This window comes from Mesoplodon mirus, assembly GCF_964341445.2.
Source record: "Mesoplodon mirus genome assembly, chromosome: 4".
Classification (NCBI taxonomy): Eukaryota; Metazoa; Chordata; class Mammalia; order Artiodactyla; family Ziphiidae; genus Mesoplodon; species Mesoplodon mirus.
The window spans coordinates 103,275,443-103,297,421 of NC_138979.1; the positions used below are offsets into that span (position 1 = coordinate 103,275,443).

General features: G+C 39.0%; 2 protein-coding genes across 5 annotated transcripts in view; both read left to right on the top strand.

Moving 5' to 3' along the window:
- The window catches only part of TMEM87A (transmembrane protein 87A), a 43,808-nt gene extending 32,712 nt beyond the window's left edge, over positions 1 to 11,096 (top strand). For 2 of the 4 annotated variants that reach the window (XM_082618904.1, XM_082618905.1), the window contains exons 16-20: positions 4,336 to 4,409; positions 4,830 to 4,891; positions 6,732 to 6,787; positions 7,336 to 7,366; positions 9,837 to 11,096. In XM_082618904.1, the coding sequence (XP_082475030.1) occupies positions 4,336 to 4,409; positions 4,830 to 4,891; positions 6,732 to 6,787; positions 7,336 to 7,366; positions 9,837 to 9,878 (265 nt within the window). In that variant the 3' untranslated portion in view covers positions 9,879 to 11,096. The remainder of the gene's footprint in view (positions 1 to 4,335; positions 4,410 to 4,829; positions 4,892 to 6,731; positions 6,788 to 7,335; positions 7,367 to 9,836) is intronic. The other 2 variants (XM_082618906.1, XM_082618907.1) reach the window with 1 other exon arrangement.
- A 1,762-nt stretch (positions 11,097 to 12,858) lies between these two features.
- Positions 12,859 to 21,979, top strand: part of VPS39 (VPS39 subunit of HOPS complex) — a 54,469-nt gene continuing 45,348 nt past the window's right edge. The window contains exons 1-2 of the mRNA XM_082618571.1: positions 12,859 to 13,079; positions 20,570 to 20,635. Of these exons, the coding sequence (XP_082474697.1) occupies positions 13,007 to 13,079; positions 20,570 to 20,635 (139 nt within the window). The 5' untranslated portion in view covers positions 12,859 to 13,006. The remainder of the gene's footprint in view (positions 13,080 to 20,569; positions 20,636 to 21,979) is intronic.

Here is a 21,979-nt window from a genome sequence, read left to right on the forward strand (position 1 = left end):
TTACTCAACAGTGCATTGTGGAAATGCCTTCCAAGACAACTGGTTTAAATTAAACTCATCTATTTTCATGGATGGCATTATATTACATAGTACAGATGTAGTATAGTTAATTAACTTGTTTCCCTGTTGATGGGCATTTGGACTATTTCCAGTTTGGTTGTTTTAGGGTCCCCAAGATCACTTTTTTTAAAAAAAATGTATCTTTTATTTATTTATTTTTGGCTGTGTTGGGTCTTTGTTGCTGTGCGCTGGCTTTCTTTAGTTGGGGCGAGTGGGGACTACTCTTCATTGAGGTGTTCTGACTTCTCATTGTGGGGGCTTCTCTTGTTGCATAGCACGGGCTCTAGGCGCGTGGGCTTCAGTAGTTGTGGCTCACGGGCTTAGTTGCTCCGCAGCATGTGGGATCTTCCCGGACCAGGGCTTGAATCCGTGTCCCCTGCATTGGCAGGCAGATTCTTAACCACTGCCCCACCAAGGAAGCCCAAGACCACATATGTTTAAAAGGACTCATGAGACTCAGCATACAGTTGTACTTAGAGCAAAGGTTTAGGGACTTCCCTTTCCTTCAGGGAAAGGATTTTAAAGACAGAGTAAGGGAGCAGGGTTGTTGGCTGCATGATCAGCTTGTTGACATTCTTCTGATTGGTTAGAGGTGAGGTAATCCTGTCAGCCTTCTGGTTCCAACCAGTCTAGGATCTACAGGCTTTTGGCAGCACACAGTTAACTCCTTCCACCTGGTGTGGGTTTCAGTATCGGCAAAACAGCACAAAGGGTATGGCTCAGGATACTATCCATAGCCCTTAAGAAGGAGCTAAAGGTCCTTGACTTTGTTTAATGGCTAAACTATTATTATTTTGTTTTGTTTGACTGTTTTCCTTTGCTTCTGCATTTTCTCATTTCTCTGATTAAATTTATTCTTTGGAACTCGAGGAAGGCCTAGGAAGCTGAAGTTTTTCTACAGACAAAAGACAGGCAGAGGGTTTGGGGCCAGGGAGGAGGGGTTATCCCAGGAAGGTCCTATAGGGTCTTGCTCGGTTACATACGTTTATTTTTATACACTCGAATACCCCTATGCCTCATTTTTTTCTCTCATTGCACTTATTATCTTCTAAAGTCTATATACTTTATTTATTACTTACTATCTATCTTCTCTTCCTATCCCCCACCCCTCAAACCAGATGTAAGTTCCATGAAGGCCAAGAACTATTCCTGGCTACATGGAGTTAGCCAAGCTGCAAAATCTGAGGGAATGGTCCCTATAAGACTGTCCTCACTTCTGATACACAGTTGCGAGTTCAAGGGTTTGCAAAACCATCTCAGGTTTGATTATTCACTAAAAGGACTCAGAACTCACTGAAAGCTGTTATGTTGATGGCTATAGTTTATTACAGAAAAAGAATAAAAATTAAAATCAGCCAAGGGGAGAGACTTACAGTACAGAGTCCGGGAGGTGTCCAAATGCAGCATTGCCAGTTGTCTGCTCCCATGGAGTCACAGATGGTGTTCCCTCCTCCTGGTTGCAGCGTGTGACAGTACACACTGAGTATTGCCAACCAAGGGAAACTCACCTGAGCCTTTGATGTCCAGAGATTTTACTGAGGCTCGATCACGTACTATCTGTGTGGCTGAACTTCAGTCTCCAAGGAGGGCCTGGAGGTCAGGCTTATCTTTAGTTGCTAGTTCCTCTGGAGGCCGGAAGTGATATCGTGTGCCCCAGAGACCTTGTCACAAGTCACACTGTTAGACTGTCCTGTGGCCAGAGCCAAACTGGGTGACCAGAGACACTCCCATCAGGTAGGACATGCCAGGGATATAGAGATCACCTCCCAGTAGTCAAGGGCAAAACCAGTCCTCTCTTTGTGTACACAAGGTTAAATTTTCACTGCACAGTGGCACATAGCAGATGCTCAGGACATATTAGTGAGTGGCCTTGAGATTGCTGGGTTAAAGGGTATGTGTATTTGTAATTTTTAAAGTATGACCAGATTGTATTCCAAAAAAAATCTGAAGCAAATTGCATATCTACCAACAGTGATATGAGGAGCTCTTTCCTCTTCCCTCCTTCTACACTCCCATTATTTTATTTAATTTTTGCAGATCTGGTGGATGAGCGTTAATATTCAGTGTTACTTTTATTTGCATTTAAGACTGAGTTAACTTTTTATGTCTTTTATATGTTTACTGCCAGTTACGTCAATCAGCTTTTTATATCTTTGGCTTATTTTTTTATTGCCTTTTTGATCATTTTTGTATTGATTTGTAGGAATTCCTAATATATTTTAGATGCCAATATTCCAGATATTTCCAAAGTTCAAGTATTCCAGATATTTTCTCCTAGTTTGATTATCTTTGAACTTTTTTTTAGTGATGTTTTTGGTTATAGAAAAACTCAAAAATGTGGAGTCAAATTTGTCATTTTTTTTCCTTCACAGATTATACATTTTGTGTTCTAAGAAAATTATTTCCTACCTTGAGGTGAAGTCATAAAGTTCTTCTATAATTTTTTAAAAAATTGCACAGTTGAGCTTTCATTCATAAAGAGTATGTTTGATTATAGGTTCTCTTGTCCCTTTTGGTCTGATCCTGCTCAGTAGCACATTGTCTTAATCTTAATTATTTTAGCTTCCTGATAAATCTTGTATCTCCAGGGCCTAAACAGCCCTCCCCCTTAATCTTCTTTTTAAAAAATATACTTTGTTATTGGGTCTTTGCTTTAAAAAAAAAAAAAAAAGAAAATTAGCTTATTTGTTTAATTATAGGAAAACCTTATGAGATTTTGATTGGAATCTAATTAAACTTAATGGATTAAGTAGGGAAATTTTATATCTTTTTGATAATCCCATTCTTGAGTGTGTTATCTCTCCATTTTTCAGAACTTTCAATGCCTCAGTTATGTTTTGTAACTTTAAATGTGTTTTTTAAAAACCTTTGTGGATCTTATGGATGCAACCTCTTATTTATTTATGTATGTATGTATGTATGTATTTATGTATGTATGTATGTATGTATGTATGTATTCATTCATTCATTCATTCATTCATTCATTTATGGTATATGGGCCTCTCACTGTTGTGGCCTCTCCTGCTGTGGAGCACAGGCTCCAGACGCGCAGGCTCAGCGGCCATGGCTCACGGGCCTAGCCGCTCTGCGGCATGTGGGATCTTCCCGGACCGGGGCACGAACCCGTGTCCCCTGCATCGGCAGGTGGACTCTCAACCACTGCACCACCAGGGAAGCCCCTGGATGCAACCTCTTTTAAAATAATAATTTAGGCTTTTCCAATTATGTAGGAATGCTATTGATTTTTGTATATCACATCCATCAACTCTCCTGTTACCTTGTTGTAATAATTTCTAGATTTTCTCATTAGATTGGTTATTATCTCAAATTAATAGTCTTCCTGTCTCATTTCTGATTCTTGTGTTTGCTAGGCCTTCCTGTATAATATTGAATAGAGGAAATGAGAGTGGGCCTCTTCATCTTATGCTGACTTTAAAATAAATGCATCTCAAGGATCACATTGTCTTTGATATTTACTGTGAATTTTTGTTAGTTACCATTTATCAGGTTACAGGTGTTCCCTATTATTCCTAGCTTATAAGGAGTTTTATCACGTAAGGGTGATTTTAAAACAAAGTAGAGTGAAAATAATAGGCAACAGTAAAATGAAAAGTGCAGAATGAGTTCAAAGCTAAAGCATTCTAGGAATTACCTATCTGGTAGCTGCTTTGCTGAATCTCTTGTAAGTTGCAAAGGAAAGATAACAGATATTCCAGATCAGGCCTTCATCTTCTCAGCTCCCCGCTTAGAAATTGAGATTTTAAATTACTTGGAACACATCAAGATCAGGCTTTCCAAATCATAACTACCAATTTGAAGTCTGAAAATTTGAATTACAAGAGAATTTACTTACCCCTGTGTGATACATATGCTTATAAGTGAACGTTTATTGAGTGCTTACTGTGAGGTATTGTTCTAAGCACTCTATTTGAAATGACTTACCTGCTTTTTCATTACCTCTATGAGTAATGTTCTGTTATTATTCCCATCTACAGATGAGGAACCTGGGGCACAGAGAGAATATGTAACTTGTGCAAGGTCACAAGTAGTCTGTGGCTGAGCCTGCACTCGTAAATATGATACTGTCCTGCTTCTCTCTTGTTAATAGCGCCAATTGAGAGCTTTCTGAAGGGGAGGAATTACTTTATTATTCACTAAACTGATGTAATGAATGACTGTAATCGAGGTTTCAATAATTAGTCCTGTAAAGTCCAGATAGTGGAGTAGTTTTTTTAGTTTTCTAATTTTTTCCTTCTGTTACCTTTGTTCTGTCAGGTTTGCCTTTTCACCATTGTCTGAGGAAGAGGAGGAGGATGAACAAAAGGAACCTATGCTGAAAGAAAGCTTTGGTAGTGATAAAACTCACCTTTTGTGCTTTAAATATTCTTTTCTGGTTTTTAGAAATAGAGTAAAAGAAGTATAACATTTTGAGTATCAAAATCAAGAGACTTTGATGTGTGTATTTATTCTTTTACAACATGTTCTTCAGTTTGATATGCGGTGAAGTTAGGGGGAAGCGAAAGTAAGGGTATGAATCTTTAGATGAAACCATGTTCAGTAAATAATGGCACATTAAATGTCCAGTTTACTTGCTAGAGATGAGCTGAAAACTTGACTTTGAACTTTTCAGCATATATGTAAAGATGGAGAAACTTATCTGTAGTATAATTCAGTGTCAGTAAGCTTAAAATAAAGCTCTGAATCCATTTTTGCCACCAATGCTGGTCTACTGACCTAGTTAACCAGTCTGTTTTTTTTTTCTCCTACAGAAGGAATGAAAATGAGAAGTACCAAACAAGAGCCAAATGGAAATAGTAAATTAAACAAAGCAGTAAGTATGACTTTTTTTTTTTTTCTCCCTGTCCTCTAGCCCTTGTTGGAGCTCAACAGTTATGTACAGGCCTTAATGATTTTTTACCTATGCTGTAATTAACATTTTTAAAAACAGAGATAGCCAGAGATTCTGTCTAGGACCTAGTAATCTTTTAACTAGATGGTTTGCTGCTATGTCCTGAAAAGGTTCCAGGCCATTCTGATGGTTCTGTTTAATGGTTTTCATCAATGAAATCATAGCCCCACTAATAATCTAAGGTGATCTTTTTTGTAGTAAAGATGAAGATTTTTTCAAAACTACAATGAGGTATCACCTCACACCGGTCAGAATGGCCATCATTAAAAAGTCTACAAAAAAAAAAAAAAGTCTACAAATAACAAATGCTGGAGAGGGTGTGGAGAAAAGGGAACTCTCCTACACTATTGGTAGGAATGTAAGCTGGTGCAGCCACTATGGAAAACAGTATGGCGGTTCCTCAAAAAAATAAAAATAGGGCTTCCCTGGTGGCGCAGTGGTTGAGAGTCCGCCTGCCGATGCAGGGGACACGGGTTCGTGCCCTGGTCCGGGAAGATCCCACATGCCGCGGAGCGGCTGGGCCCATGGACCATGGCCTCTGAGCCTGCGCGTCCGGAGCCTGTGCTCCGCAACGGGAGTGGCCACAACAGTGAGAGGCCCGCGTACAGAAAAAAAAAAAAAAAAAAAAAAACTAAAAATAGAGTTGTCATATGATCCAGCAATCCCCTACTCCTGGGCATATATCTGGACAAAACTGTAATTCAAAAAGATACATGCACCCCTATGTCCATAGCAGCACTTCTCACAATAGCCAAGACATGGAAACAGCCTAAATGTCCATCAACAGATGAATGAATAAAGAGGATGTGGTACATATATACCACGGAATACTACTCAGCCATAGAAAAGAATGAAATAATGCCATTTGCAGCAACATGGATGGACTTAATCTCTATCATACTAAGTGAAGTAAGTCAGAAAGAGAAAGACAAATAGCATATGATATCACTTATATGTGGAATCTAAAATATGATACAAATGAACCTATCTACAAAACAGAAAAAGACTCATAGACATAGAGAAAAGACTTGTGGTTGTCAAGGCCAGGGGTGGGAGAGGGAAGGATTGGGAGTTTGGGATTAGCAGATGCAAACTATTATATATAGGATGGGTAAACAACAAGGACCTACTCATTAGCACAGGGAATGCTACTTAATACTCTGTAATGACCTATATGGGAAAAGAATCTAAAAAAGAGTGGATATATGTATATGTATAACTGATTCACTTTGCTGTACACCTGAAACTAACACAAGATTGTAAATCAACTATACTCCAATAACAACTTTTTTTAAAATCCTGTGATAAACCATAATCGAAAAGAATATGTGTATAACTGAATCACTTTGCTGCACGGTGGAAATTAACACAGCATTGTAAATCAACTGTATACTTCAATTTTTTAAAAAAATCAAGAGTTTTTCAGTCAGCTTTTTTTTCCTTAAGAACTGTGCATTCACTCTGCATTTAAAAGGGCTTTAGAGTTTATCTCAGTTTTAAGGAGCAAAGCTTACATGAAGCAAAAACTCTAGGTATTAGATTACTGAGAAGAAAGCGTTTAGGGATGTAGGATATCATTTTATATTTCATTCATATAGTTTAGTTTTTTTTATTAAATTATTTGACTTTTCTGTTATTTGTCCTGTTATGTGAATATACTAGTTCAGAGTGACAAAAGACTAAATTGAGACTTCTTTAGATCGTTACTTGAGATGTATATTTTAGTGCATTTTGGTAACATCTGGCATTTATATGTTCTCAGCAGGAAGATGATTTAAAATGGGTAGAAGAGAATGTTCCTTCATCTGTGACAGATGTGTAAGTTTTTGAATCCTTACCACAAGAATCCTTTTTCACAGTTAGTATTACTTTTATTATTTTAAATGAATGAGCTGAAGAGCATAGTAATGAGAATGCTTGTAGTTAACTCTAGAAGTAAAAGGTTAAATTACTAAAATAATTTGAAGTATTAAAAATATTAAAAAGATGTTAGAAAATAAAGACCAGGAATGATATACAAGCAAAAATAATCCAGATTATTCATTCAGATGACATTTCTGCTCAGAAAGATTTAGCTATAGGTCTTCCTAAAATCAGTGGGATAATCCTTTTGGAATTTTTGAGTTCCTTTCCATGCCTATAATTTTAATTAAACATTGTTCCTATTAAAGTCCATACAATTCTAGTAACCGTGATTCTTTTTTTTTTTTTTTTCTGTATTGCTTTTTCTTTTCCTGAAATGTCTTCAATGGAATGCAAATCTTAGGTAGTTACAAAAACTTTAAATTGTAGTCATTATTCCACTGTCCTTTTTGAACCATTTATGGCTTTATTTTACATCGTTTAGTTTGTTTTTCTCTCTGCAGAGCACTTCCAGCCCTTCTGGATTCAGATGAGGTTAGTAATCAGATCATATGCACATAAACTATGGGTCTGGTGGCTTAAGTCTTCTGTTCAAGGAGATTTATTTATATGACTCGGTAATGGACTGATGAACTATATTTGGTATAGTTGACAAAGGATGAAAAGAGAAATACTAATATTATAACTGAATTATTCAAGAATGTTTCCTTTCTGTACATGTCCCCCTTTTATTTCTTACAAAGTGTGGTCAGACTTGAGAATGTCTTTGTTTAAACTGGGTAGCCAGTACCATACTCTTCCACTAATTCCTTTGTCTTTAAGAAATTCAAATTTAACCCTTATCTAGTCTAGGGAAAAATAATAAAGAAAAGTTGGGGCTTTCCTGGTGGCGTAGTGGTTGGGAGTCCGCCTGCCGATGCAGGGGACACGGGTTCGTGCCCCGGTCCGGGAGGATCCCACATGCCGTGGAGCGGCTGGGCCCGTGAGCCATGGCCGCTGGGCCTGCGCATCCGGAGCCTGTGCTCCGCAGCAGGAGAGGCCACAACAGTGAGAGGCCCGCGTACCGAAAAAAAAAAAAAAAGTTATTTTAAGTTACCTACTATGCAGTGTTATCTGTGTCACTGTCCTCCAGATAATAAAGATAATTAGTACCTCTAATGTTTATGTTGATTATTAGTCTTTTAATATGGCTCCATACACTTTATCTAGAAGATTTCACATGAGATTTTATGTAAGAATTGCAGTCTGAGTTCGTGGAAACCACTTCTAGACATGTTCTGAATGTTTAGGTTATTCTAGAGTCACGATTTCAGAAAGCCTTTTAAAAGCCTCTGCCCAATTGTGACTTACTGTGTTGGATTGACTGCTAAAAAATGGTTTGTTTACTTCTCACTGACCTGCTGTGTGGTGCAGTACACAGTGTCAGATTCCTTAGCTGTTGCATGCATTGAGATAATTGAGAACTCTACCTTTCAGGCAAGCCTTTGCTTTTTGTGGTATATTCTGCAGTTCCTAGATCTTTCTCTTGGGAGCCATCTTCTGCTAACAATTTGCCTTCAGGGTATCCCGTTGGCTCCAGCTCTCCAGACACGCATATTTCAGCCAGAGGAGGCTGAGTATGTGAAACCCAGTTGTGCCGTTTATGGGAATATGGGTTTATTGTGGTACTTTTGGTGGCACTGACTTCATCTGTTTATATTTTCCTGTGTGAAAAAATGATTCAAGAACTGAAAAAGAACTTCAGTGAATTACAAGAGAAACAAATTAAATAAAGGACTAGGAATTAAAACAGCATCAGACTCTTCAACAATGTTGGAAGCTAGAAGATAATAGAACAATGTCTTTGAATTATTTTCAAACTAGAATTCTGTACTCAACTATCAGTATAAGGGTAAAACAAAGATGTTTTCAGTCATGCAAAAACTAAAATAATTGACGTGTGCTTTCTCAGGAAAATAGTAGAAAATGTTATTCATAAAATGAGGGAACTAAAAAGAGAAAGACTTAGGATCCAGGAAGTAAAGGATCCGACACAGAGAGGCAGGAATAAATTCCTAGGATGATGTAAGAAATTCCCAGAGTGTGACAGCTGGGCAACAAATTTGGAGAACAGCTAGTCCGGAATGGAGCGGGAGAACAGAGAGCTTCAGGGACGAGTATTTCTAAGGGAAAAAACCTGAAAAGGATAGATAATCTGATGTAATTGATCATATTGAAAAGGGATTTACAGTTCTGTCAGAGTTTGGGATAAATTTGTTATAGGTACTTAGCAAATGAAGCAAAGGAAAAATGAAAAAATAAGGTAAAATTACTGTGTAATTACTGTGAAATTTAGTAGTATTACATTAATTTTCTCAATTGAAATGGCATACTATAAATACTATTTTATAGTCAAATGTAATATTTTTACATGATTTTTAAAAATTATGGTGAAAAACACGTAAAATCTACCATTCTAACCTTTCTCAAGTGCAAAGTGTTGACTTATATGCACATTGCTTTGCAACAGATCTCTAGAACTTTTTCATCATATGTAATTTTAATCAGTATATTTCATTGTAAGGATATACTGTAGTTTGTTTATACAGTCCTATATTTTTGGACACTTAATTCTTTCTAGTATTTTGTTATAATTCTGAGTGTTGCAGTGGAGATGCTAGTGGCTAAATCTTTGCCCACATCCTTGACTATTTCACTAAGTTAAATTCCTGAATCAGAGGAGGTACACATTTTTATTAAAGCTTAAGTGACTCTAAAATATACAGTTTCCTTTGATTTGTGGTTTGTTGTCCAGAAGCCTAGAGGTTTTGCTTCAGTTAATCTTGGGATTTGGACATCTGTGTGTTTCAAAATCCTTATAGATGGTTAGGAACCATTGCTCTAAGTATTTAATGAACATAAGCAAGTACTTACAGAAAATGTGTGTGTCGTCATCTTTGGAAAAGATATTTGGAATGTAGACCATTTAAAATTAATAAACTTAGCATAACCTTTTTCCCCCTAGGAACGAATGATCACGCACTTTGAAAGGTCCAAAATGGAGTAAAGAATGGGAAGATTTGCAGCTGAAGATGGCTAGTATCTGGGAAGAGATCAGCTTCTGTGTTAGTCTTTACACTGCTCCATGGGATTAAAGGAGGCAATGACATCCTGATCTGTTCCTTGATCTTTGCGCATTGGAGCTGGCAAGAGGTGTTGGAACAAGGAGAACATTCTATTGAAAACAAGGTCATAGGATGAGAAAAATCTACAAGTTTTTTATTTTCAGCATTGATGCCCCTTTCCCTCCCACACCCTGACATGGATGTTTATGCAACTTGTGTATGTTGTTCCTAAACCTTCTATAATGTTTAAATTGTTTAATCTGTCAAACTAAAAAATTTAACATCTTCTGAAGAACTGTGACATCAACACCATAATAAGTAATATCCAGGAGCAACTGCCTGTAATTTTTATTTATTTAGGGAGTTACATAGGTGATGGGGGAAATTGTTAATTATCTTTGCATTTCCTGGGAAGCTAAGGTTAAATCTTGCAGAGGTCGTTTTGAGAAAAAGGAGTCCTTCTGCGTTAAGGAGCCATGGTTCTAACAATGATTAAAAGAACAACCAAAAAAAAAAAAGAAATAAAGAGACTGTTACAGTGTGATTTAGATCATTTGAAAAAGCAAAATCAAGTGCAATTTTGTTTACAAACGGTGTATATTAAAGATTTTTCTATTTCAGATGTACTTTAGAGAGAAATATTAGCTTAACTCTTTTGACATCTGCTATTGTGACACATCCCATTGCTGGCAATGTGGTGCACACTCCAGAACTTTTAACTACTGTTTTGTAAGCCTTCAGGGGCAGCATTGCAGAGTCCTAGGCAATGCTTTGCTTGCCTTCATGCCTTTTACTGGGTGTTGTACTAGATGCAGAAAGGCACTCCGTCATAAGTGCATGTGAGTGAGCACCCTGTTAAAGGGATTATAATGCTTCAGAAGCAGGAGCTAATACAAAGGAAACAGGTCCTTCTGGCTTAAACAGTTTTTTCTGCATGAAATAGTGTGGAGGCCCTGGACTGCTGCTCATTCTTTAGGATCGACTGTTCTTGTATCTGGTGTTGGTTTAGGGATGGTTTATAAGAAACATCACAAGGTGATGGGATTCATTTGAAGCACTATATTTGTTTGAATGATTTTGTCCAATTTTGCCTTCCCAAGATTTTTTGTTCTACATAGAAAGTTCATGCCACTTTTTAATATTAAAAAATTTTAACAAAATTGATACCTTTTTCTCACTTTTTTTCCAGACTTTCTCTAAAGACCCTTCTTTCTCCCAAACTCACTCTTGTAGAATTTTCCTTCCATGGTTTTTATTCTGTGTTGTCTTATTTTCTGTTCAAACCAGTGACCAAACTACTACAATCTTCACTAAAGTGTTAAATATTTATGTAACATTTCTCTATAGCTCTTTGGTATGGTGATTAACAACAAAAAAAATCATCTAGATAGTATCTCTAAGAAACAATATGAAGAACTGACTGTTTTCAGGTTAACTCATTCGCAAAAGGCTGGTGTTAACTTCGTGTGCTTCTGTTCTTCCACACTGAAACTTAGCAAGTGAATAGTAGTCATAATGCAGCAGGATAGTTGGTCAGATATTTTTTGAGACTGGTTAGATATTAACTTGAGACTAGGTTAAAAAAAAAACCCAAAAAACCCACCCCGGCCATGCCATGTGGCTTGCAGGATCTTAGTTCCCCAACCAGGAATTGAACCTGGGCCATGGCAGTGAAAGTGCCAAGTCCTAACCACTAGACCACCTGGGAATTCCCAAGAACCTGTTGTTTTAAGGAGGAGTGTATAGCACAAATTCTATAGGTTGATTATTCTTTCTGCTTTCTCTTATGGCTTCTTGTGTTACTTTGCTTAGTTATAGTGTATCAGTTCCTAGAAGAGGTTCAGAAGGAATTTATAGTATCACACTGACCTGTTACCTTAGAGTTTACATTGTTTATTTTGGTCTTGGTCCTTGGGTCTGGAACTACAAGGTATTCGGCCTTCTTCTAGCACCGCAGCTGGTAATTCTAAATTTTCAAGTTGTTCAGTTTCTATGGTGAAAACCAGCCACAAGATTTGTTTAGCAATTTTTGTGTTTCTTACAACTTGAAAGTATTTCATTTGATTATCAGAAACAGCATTTGATAAAGATGGGACAGTATTCCTAATTTACAGATGAAGAGACTGTAAAACTGACCAGGGCCGGTGGGTTTTTGTTTTTGTTTTTTAACACCTTACATCATAGGCTCACTCCTTTTTTTACATTTTGCTTTAAACCAAATGCTTAATTTTATGACATGTCTGCTGTTTTCTTGGGGCTAAACTGCCAGATACAGATCATTCTTGCATTGGTTCTCAAACTTTAAAGTTCATGGACTCTCCTTGGGGACTTATTAAATGACTACTGGACTCCCCACTCCACAGTTGAGTCAATAGGGCTGGAATGAGGTCTGAGATTGCCTTTTTAACAAGTTCCCAGGTGATGCTGATCTAGGGACCACACTTTGAGAACCACAGGCCTAGACCAACCCGTACAATACAAGGGTAAGGTACTCGAACTAGTTGGGTTTATAATGGTAACACTAAAACTACCATTGAGTGCTTAGATTGTCAGGCGTTGCTAAGCGCTCACACATTAGGTAGGTACACGACACTACCATTATTTTGCAGATAAGGAAACTAAGGCTTCTAGAGATTGTTCCTTAAACGCCACAGCTACTTAGCCCATTTCCTAAATGGTACGTCTCCATCCCAGGTCTAACTGACACCAAAGCCTGAATTCTTCACCACCCTATGCTGCCCAAGACAGTTCTAAGATTAAAATCCTTTTTCCTTCTTGTTAAGCCCATGGCCACTCGCACTCCACGATGGAGAAGGTCGGTCCAGGGTGAAACACGGTCCCAATCACCAGGGCATTCCTCGAGGGTACACTAGGAACCGGAGCGGAAGGGGCGAGGCTTCGGTTGCGGAAGGGGCGGGCTTGACTCTGCAGGAAGTCCGGTGTTGATGATGGCTCTATTGCCCAATAGCCAGTAGCGGGGGTCCCGGCTCTTGGCCTGATTCCGTCCCCACACCCGACCCGGCATAGTCCGGGTGAGACTGCGGCGGCGGCGGCGACTCCGCCCGCCGCCATGCACGACGCCTTTGAACCGGTGCCGATTCTAGAAAAGCTGCCTCTGCAGATCGACTGTCTGGCTGCCTGGGGTGAGCCGAGGGGCCAGGCGGGGTCAGCGCGGGAGCGGCTGGGACCTTTCACGAGGCTAGGGAATTGGACGGGAGTCTGGCTGTGTGGACTCCGGTCGAACGCCGTCCGAGAGGGGCCTAGGATGAGGGAAGGCAGAGCACTGTTGACAGCGAGGGTGGTGGAGCTGTTTGCTTTTGATGGTTGGTTGGTTTGTTTTTTGCATGGAACAAGTTAACAGCTATGTCTTTACCCGCTTAGTGAGCACTCATCGCTTACTTCTAATTACTGTAGCTAACTTGTTACTCTCCACTCTTAATCTAGCCAGGTGGTTGATTGCCTTATAGTCAAAATGCCCAAGTTACCTAGCTTTTCTGTAGAAGAGCATCATTCCAGGCTGTCATGAAACCTAACCTATAAAAACTCGCATGATCCTTTTAGGATTGGCCAGTGAAGAAAGCAGGGTCAGGTATCTCTTCTCTGCTTCAGAATACAAATGGTTTCTGAACTAAACCTTGACTCTTAACTACAAACATTATGCTCCTGTCTGTGAGTGTGTGTCTGATAACCAAAGACCAAACAGAAGTAATTTCAGTCTTTCCTGTTAAAGTCCAGGTCCTAGAAATCAAGGGCCATAAAAAGGTGGCTCAGAACCCTCAATCAGATCTTATATTGAGCCAGGTACCCATGATGGGCCTGGTGGAAGCCGGCGTCCTATTCATTATCTGTGGACAGTGCCACCTAGTCAGAGTTCTTCACATCCTTTTCAGTAAGATGCTTTCGCTCTAGATCTTCTTATTAATGTGTGCCCCTCACCACCACCCCAACCTTTAGCAGCCCTGGACCTCTTTTTTTTTTTTTAATTTTATTGAAGTATAGTTGATTTACAATGTTGTGTTAATTTCTACTGTACAGCAAAGTGATTTAGTTATATATACATTTTTCATATTCTTTTCCATTATGGTTTATCACAAGATATTGAATATAGTTCCCTGTTCTCTACAGTAGGACCTTGTTGTTTAGCTCTGGGCCTCTTTAAAGTCACACCTCCACAGCAAGCTGTCCTAGGGTTAAGGAGAGAATCCTGCTTCCTCCAGATGTCTCAAGAAAACCTCCATTTTTCTGTCATTAAATGCTCTCAGTAAAAATTAAAAATAAATAGAGGAGAAATAAAGAAATTGAAAAAATGAAAGGCCTGACACTCAGTACAAAGGGGCTCATTCTCCTGTTTCTTCATCAAATATGTATTAAGTGCCTACATGGACCAGACTCTGCTAGAGACAGGAATACAAGGATGAATAAGAAACAATGCCTGTGCTCCTAGGACACACAGTGGCAGGCAAAGAAATATGAACAGATTACGATGCAAGATAAATGATACTAGAGACATATGCTGCCTAACATGGGAACGTGGAGGGAGGGGTATTCCACTCAGCCTCGGACATATACTTCTGAAAAGGATGGATGCAGCTACTTATCACACTGTACTTAGCTTGTCAGAATCCTTGACTCTGATACCCTGTGGGACTAGCAGTACACATATCTCAGTCTCTTTCACCAACTGCAGTTTGTGTCAGTGAAGATTCCCTGAACCTGTGCTTTGTAGAAATACAGTTTTTGAAATGGTAGATAGCTTTCACTCTGCCTGATCTCCAAGCAAACAGGAGAAACGCCCATTGCCTACTAGGATGCTGTGATAGGTATTGGCTACAAGAGGCCATTTACTGCCTTGTGCCTCAAAACTACTTTATTTTCAGACTTTACCAGCAATAAATATTGCTATTTCTAGTTGTTACCTCTTCTATCTACACCATGACCTTAGGCGGAAAGTTCATCCAGGAACCTCCAGGCTTCTGGAGAGCCAGACAGTATTGGAGCTGGAAGATGTCACAGAGCCACCATAATCCATCTCCTGGGATATGGAAATGAGGGAAATACTGATGATGATGATGACTTCTTCTGAAACTCTGTAGTTGTAGAATCCAGCTGCCTCTTCAGCATCTTCATTTGGATATCTGGTTGCATGGCCAAAACAGTTCTTGATTTTAAAACATGTCTGTCCCCCTGTATCCCATAGCTCAGCATATGGTATTTCTGTTTGCTCATTTGGTTAAGGCCAAAAGCATTGGAATTATTCTTGACTTCTCTTATTCTCTTATACACCACATCCAATCCATCAGCAAATCTTGTCTGCTCCACCTCCTGAAAAATTCCACAATCCAGTCACTTCTCTCCATCTCTACTGTTAACTACTGTTGATGAAGACACCAGGCTCACTCATCTGAATTACTGTAGTAGCCTTCTGACAGATTACCCTGGGTTTGCTATTGTGCCATTTGCAGTATTTTAGCCACACAGAGGTAGAGTGACCCTTTGAAAACTTAATCTAATTGCATCTCTCCTCTGCTCAAAACCCTCCAGTAGCTTCACATCACAAGTAGAATAACAACACCTGTCATCACAGCACCTGTCATGATCAGGCCTCTGGTTACTTCCCTGATTTTATCCCCTATGTTCTTATCCCTTGCTTCTTTCTGATACTAGTTACACTGTCTTACTTGTTCCATGAGCACAAAAGTATGTAACTGTCTCAGGGCCTTTGCACTTGCTGTTTCCTCTGCCTGGCACTCTCTTGTCCTAGGTATTATATGGCTCATTCCTCATTTCATTTGCTGAAATGTCCCATAAATCTGCAGGACCTTCCCTAACTATTCTATATAAAAGAAAATGCCACATCCACTGATGTGCTACTCTTTTACTCAGCCTTATCTTCTTTCACAGATTGCCACCTAATGTTATTTTATATGCTATTATTGTCTCTCTCATTCCATATTAGAATATAAATTTCTTCAGAGCAGTAACTTTGTTTTGTACATAGGTTTATTTGCAGTGCCTAGAACAGTTCCTGACTCATAATGGATACTTATTAAATATTTGTTTAATTAATTAATAGTAGTAATGGCTTCCATTACTGAGTACTAATCTGTATTAAGCATTTATGAAATAATAACAACTCCATTTTGCAGAAGAAGAACCTGAAAATTTAAGTAGTTTTTCCAAGGTCACGTCCAGTAAATCATGTCTGATTCTAGAGCCTGTTTCTCAAACTTTGATGTATATTCAGAGCCTATAAAAAATGTGGAGTGTGTGTGTGTGTGTGTGTGTGTATCTGTGTGTGTGTATACCCAATCATTTTTATTTATATTTTCCAAAGAAACAATGGAAAAATAAATCAAGAATGATTAAAATGGTTACCTATAGCAGAAGGAAGAGAACAGGGGGAAGTGGACAAGGAGGGACTTCTCATAGTTTTAGCTTTGGAACTAGGTAAATGTCTCATGTAATTAAAAAATTAAATTAAAAAATGCAGATTTTGGGGCACCACCACAGAATCATTGCATCAGAATCTCTAGGAGCAGGGCTCAGGAATGTGTATTTTTAGTAAGTCCAAGTGATTCTGATGCAGCTAAACAGGGGCTGATGCTTTGAGAAACACTGTTCTTTGCCGTATGACCCAAAGAAAAGAAGTGCCCACTACCCTGTTCATCTGTGTACTCCCTGCTGTGTTCAGCAGTGGTTGTTTATCACATGAGTTTGGACTGGGTTGCAACGTTGGATGGAGCTTCACTAGGGTAATTGTGAGCTAAAGGGCTCTACCTTCCTTCCCAGGAGGAATCATGTCTAACCTGTGGCTCAGGATTAGTCCATCAGGAATTTTCTAGGGCTGACTCTTGTTTGTTTTTGCGTGTGTTACTCGTTTGTGTAGTTTGTTCCACTTTCTGATGTGCAATGTTGAGTCTCAGAAGGGACTGTCTACCCCGTGCTCTGCCTGCTCTGCAGGCTTTTCATTTTCTGTGTTTTATGTGCACGGCTGTGTTATATGATGACATAGAGTGTGCACAGACAAGCCTGGGTCAGGTCCTCTGGCCATCTGAGCTCCCACAGACATCTGTAACCAAATCAAGCCTCTTCAGAGCTCTGTGCCATCATTACCTCTGGGTGATACACTGTTTTTCTTTTCTTTTTAATAAATTTAATTAACTTATTTATTTTTGGCTGCATTGGATCTTCATTGGTGTGTATGGGCTCTCTCTAGTTGCAGCGAGCGGGGACTACTCTTCATTGCCGTGCGTGGGCTTCTCATTGCAGTGGAGCACGGGCTCTAGGCGTGTGGGCTTCAGTAGTTGTGGCGCACGGGCTTAGTTGCTCTGTGGCATGTGGGATCTTCCTGGACCAGGGATCGAATCCGTGTCCCCTGCATTGACAGGCGGATTCTTTTTTTTTTTTTTTTTTTTCGGTACTCGGGCCTCTCACTGCTGTGGCACTTCCTGTTGCGGAGCACAGGCTCCGGACGCGCAGGCTCAGCGGCCATGGCTCATGGGCCTAGCCGCTCTGCGGCATGTGGGATCTTCCCGGACCAGGGCACGAACCCATGTCCCCTGCATCGGCAGGCGGACTCTCAACCACTGCACCACCAGGGAAGCCCGGCAGGTAGATTCTTAATCACCACGCCACCAGGGAAGTCCCCACTATTTTTCCTTTTGAGTTTGAGGATTAGGAATGAGTATGTATGTGGTGCTTTTACTAGTTAAAAGAAAGCTGTTAACAATACTTTGCATGTATGAGAAACGCATTTTCCTCAGCATCTCCAAAGGAATGCTTGAGAAAGGTCAAATAAAATTTCAATTAAAATTTTTTTTTAATTTCAGTGAATTTGCCTGATTCAATTTCATGACCAATAGAGTAGACGTTTGATAGAAACATCTATTGGTAAATAAACATTTCAATAAAAATGGAAAGCAGACTCTTAAAAGTCATACTTAGGAGTTTGGCTTCATATTTTGGTAGTACAGCTTCATGAGGATTTTTTTAAGCCCCAGTGTGACAGCATTGGAGCTATGCTCTAAGGTAACAGATAGCAAACATCGAAGTATACATAGAGTGAGACCAGCTGAGGGGTCCCTGGAGAGACTCTGTGGGGGAGGGCTGTTGCCGGGTACCTTGTAGAGGTAAAGTTGATAGGCCTTGCAGACCAGGGTGGGAGATGAAGCTGTTGAAAGAGGTAAAGAAAAATAGAAACTGGCAGGGGTTTGGGGGTCACAGTGGAGAGGATGGGGAAGATGGTGAACATTATGGTGGCCTTTTTGCTATAGATTTTTCTATATGTTATAAATGAATTTAAAAAGATTCTACTTCATTTTATTTGTATTTGAAACATTAGTGGGTGTCCTAAAAATCAACTTTAATATTTTCAATTGCTCAATACTGTGATATCTATAAGTAAAGTTCTAAACATAATATCGTTTGCAAAGCAAGCATTGTGAACTGAATTCTTTTTTTTTTCCACCATGTTCTGTTCCAACATAAATCACCAGTGTTCCATTGGAGCTAGTGTTATTTCTGATTTCCATCTATGTCATTGAGAGCACACTGTGTCTTACTTTCTGTGCTCTGCCTTTACTTTAAAACCCAAAAGAGGACAGAGTCACTATCTTTTTCTGGAAGACTAAGGACATCAACCTGGAGAAATGTTCCTGATGTGGCCCCTGACCTGTTTTTATAAACGTAACCATTGTCTTTCAGATAGCCTCTGGCTGACACCTATTCTTTTGAGATGGGATGCCTTAGTAAGTGTATTGTAGCATGGGGTTAAGGGTCAGAAAGACTGGAGTTGGAATCCTGCCCCTGCTACACATATCTTACTACATGTGTGACTCTGGACAAGTTACCTATCCCCTAGGCCTCAACTTCCTCATCTATAAAATGGGGATTTAAGAAAAGGACATAGTCAAAGGATAGTTGTTATAACCTATGATAAGTGCTTAGCATTTCCTGGAACACAATGCATGCTCAGTAAAGTTTATTTATGTCATTATCTAATATTTTATTTTGCAAAAGATCAAAAGTTTATGAAAGGAATAAGTGACTGTTAACAACCTCAAAAAGCTGAGGAAGTACATGCTTAACTTCCCTTAGTGATTTAATATAAATCTGTCAGGGTAATTATTTAAGTCCTTTCTGAACCTTTTGCCTTTTAGCCTAGACCGATGTCTCCCAAAATGCTGTCCCTGAACAAACAGCATCAGCATCACCTGGGGACTTGTTAGGAATGCAGATCCCCAGGCCCACTTCCAGACCTACTGAATCAGAAACTTGAGGGTAGGGCCTAGCAATCTGTTTTAATAAATCCCCAAATAATTCTGATACACACCAAAGTTTAAGAACCACTGGCCTAAACCATCTTTTTTTTTTCATTTTAAATAATAGCTTTATTGAGATGTAATCCATATACCATACAATTCACCCATTTAAAGTGTACAATTCAGTGGTTTTTAGTACATTCACAGAGTTGTGCAAGTATTGCCACAATTTTAGAACATTTTCATCACCCTAAAAAGAAACCCCATTTCTTTTTCCCCAATCCCACCAGCCCCATTTTCCTAAGCCTACGAGCCCCAGGCAACCACTAATCTTTCTGTCTCTAGATTTGCCTATCCAGGACATTTCATGTAATAGAATCATGCAATATGTAGCCTTTTTTGTCTAGCTTCTTTTATTTAGCATAATGTTGTCAGATCCATCCTATTGTAGCATATATCAGCACTTCATTCCTTTTAATGGCTGTCTAATAGTCCATTTTATGGATATGTCACATTTTGTTTATCCATTCATCAGTTGATGTATACTTGGGTTGTTTCCACCTTTTGGCTATTGTGAATAATACTCCTATGAACATTTATGTACAAGTTTTTGTGTGGACATATGTTTTCATTTCTGTTGTGTGTATGCCCATGGGTGGAATTGCTGGGTCATATGGTAACTCTATGTTTTGTCTTTTATGGAACCATCAGACTGTTTTTCAAAGGGCTGCACCATTTTATTTTCCTGCCAACAATGTATGAGGGTTCCAGTTTCTTCACGTCTTTGGCAACACTTATTATTATCTGTTAGACCATCTTTTGAGTTAATGAATTCTGTAAGTTTAATATGCTGTGGCACTTCTTATTTTTCCTAAAGTAAAATCATCAAACCTTCAAAGGATGCCTTTTAGCTGTTATTTCTGAGATTAGGTACCTAGTTTTATGTTTATACTACCCATTTTATGATTTTATAAACTTCCATCAAATTTTTGGTTAGTTTCATTTTGAAACAATGAAGCCAGGGACATTTTTCATTCTTTCATGTCTCACCTAGTTCAATAAATATTTTTTCAGTTAGTTGGTTCTCAAACATTTCTTTCTTTTCTTTTTTTTTTTGACTGCATGCCACGGCATGTGGGATTTCAGTTCCCCGACCAGGGATCGAACCTGTGCCCCCTGCAGTGGAAGTGCAGTCTTAAACCACTGGACCACAAGGGAAGTCCCTCAAACATTTCTTGAATATAAACATTTCTTAGTTTTTCAAAACACTTACATCAAAAGCAACTCATTTTCTCAACCCCTTGATTTCTGATTATAAGCTCCAGCTAAAGAAATAGGGTCATACTAAAGCTGATGGTCCTTTTCTTTTCCAGAGGAATGGCTGCTTGTTGGAACGAAACAAGGTCATCTTCTTCTCTATAGGATTCGGAAGGATGTTGGTAAGTGGCAGTTTTTCAGAACAAAGTACGAGGTGGCTTACTGCTCATGTAAAAAAAAAAAAAAAGATATGTATACACTGTAAAATCAGTGATTCCTGGACCATTAAAAGAGTGCTTGCTTCAGCAGCACATATACTAAAACTGGACCGTTAAAAGAGTGACTGGGGGTTGGTGGTAGTGCAGTGGAAAAGTGGGGAGAAATTTGTGAGAATCTCCAGGGTTTTCTCTTTTTTTCAGACTGTATTTCCCTACCCCCATCTGGGAGGTGGGGCTAGATGTTTTTTCCCTTCTCACTTCTTGGAGACTCATGCCAGAAATAAGAAATATTACTAATGGGAGTAAAATTCTCATGTAAATGGTATGGTAGTAGGAAAAAAAAATTAGGAGCCATTGATGTTAAAGATCTTGTTAAACTTCTGCGGGGTGGACTAGGACAGAGGGGACCTGGGCTTGAGTCAGGTTTTACTTCTCCCCAGTCAGGTGACTATGAGTAGGTCCTTTCCAATGTCAGTTTCCTCTTCCATAAAGCATCTCACAAAATTGTTGGGGTCAGATGCAAGGACTTTGAAAACTAAAACTTTAATCAAATATTTCTTTGTCAGTAAAAATGTAGAATAATAACAAAGTATTTGACATTTATTCTGTTAGAGTGCCCTCTAATGGGGAAAAAAGTACCTTGCTTTTCCTAATTTTATTTGTGTTCTCTGTGGAAAATTGATGTATTTGGATATTATACCCTGGAGCTACAGAGTATAGAAGTCAGCTGTTAATGCCAGAGTAGGTTGAATCATATGAAATTGTCATTATTTGGCTATATTAGAAAAAACAAAATTTCATAGCTTTCAATCTAATATATAACTTATCATAGTGAATAGCTTAATGTAACTGTGGAAATAGAGCCTTCTCTTTGGAACCTGTAGCAAAGGTAACATATTGGGAAAAAAAAAGTATCTTACTGGTGTAAAGGAGGAAAAAATTATTTTTAACTCTACCCATCTTAGGTTGATTGTATGGGGACCTGTAAATCAGAGAAGCAACAAGACAAAGGAAAAGGACTTTGAGTTTCTACAGTGGCAAATTATGAGAAGGCAAATATATGGGGGAACTAATTGGAGATGTTTGTTATGTAGATTCCTCTGGTGCAATCTGTGGGCTGATATGGGTCTCAAGTTGTCTCTAAATTGATTAAATATTGTCCTTGATAGAGAGGAAAGGGGAGGCACCCTTGTAAATTTGTGTCTTTCTCTTTGGCAGATGGTGGAGAGCAGAGAGCTTTTCTTGTATCTGCTTCTTCTCTGTTACCTTCAACTCAAAATAATCCTTGTGCCAGAGTAGCATATTTTG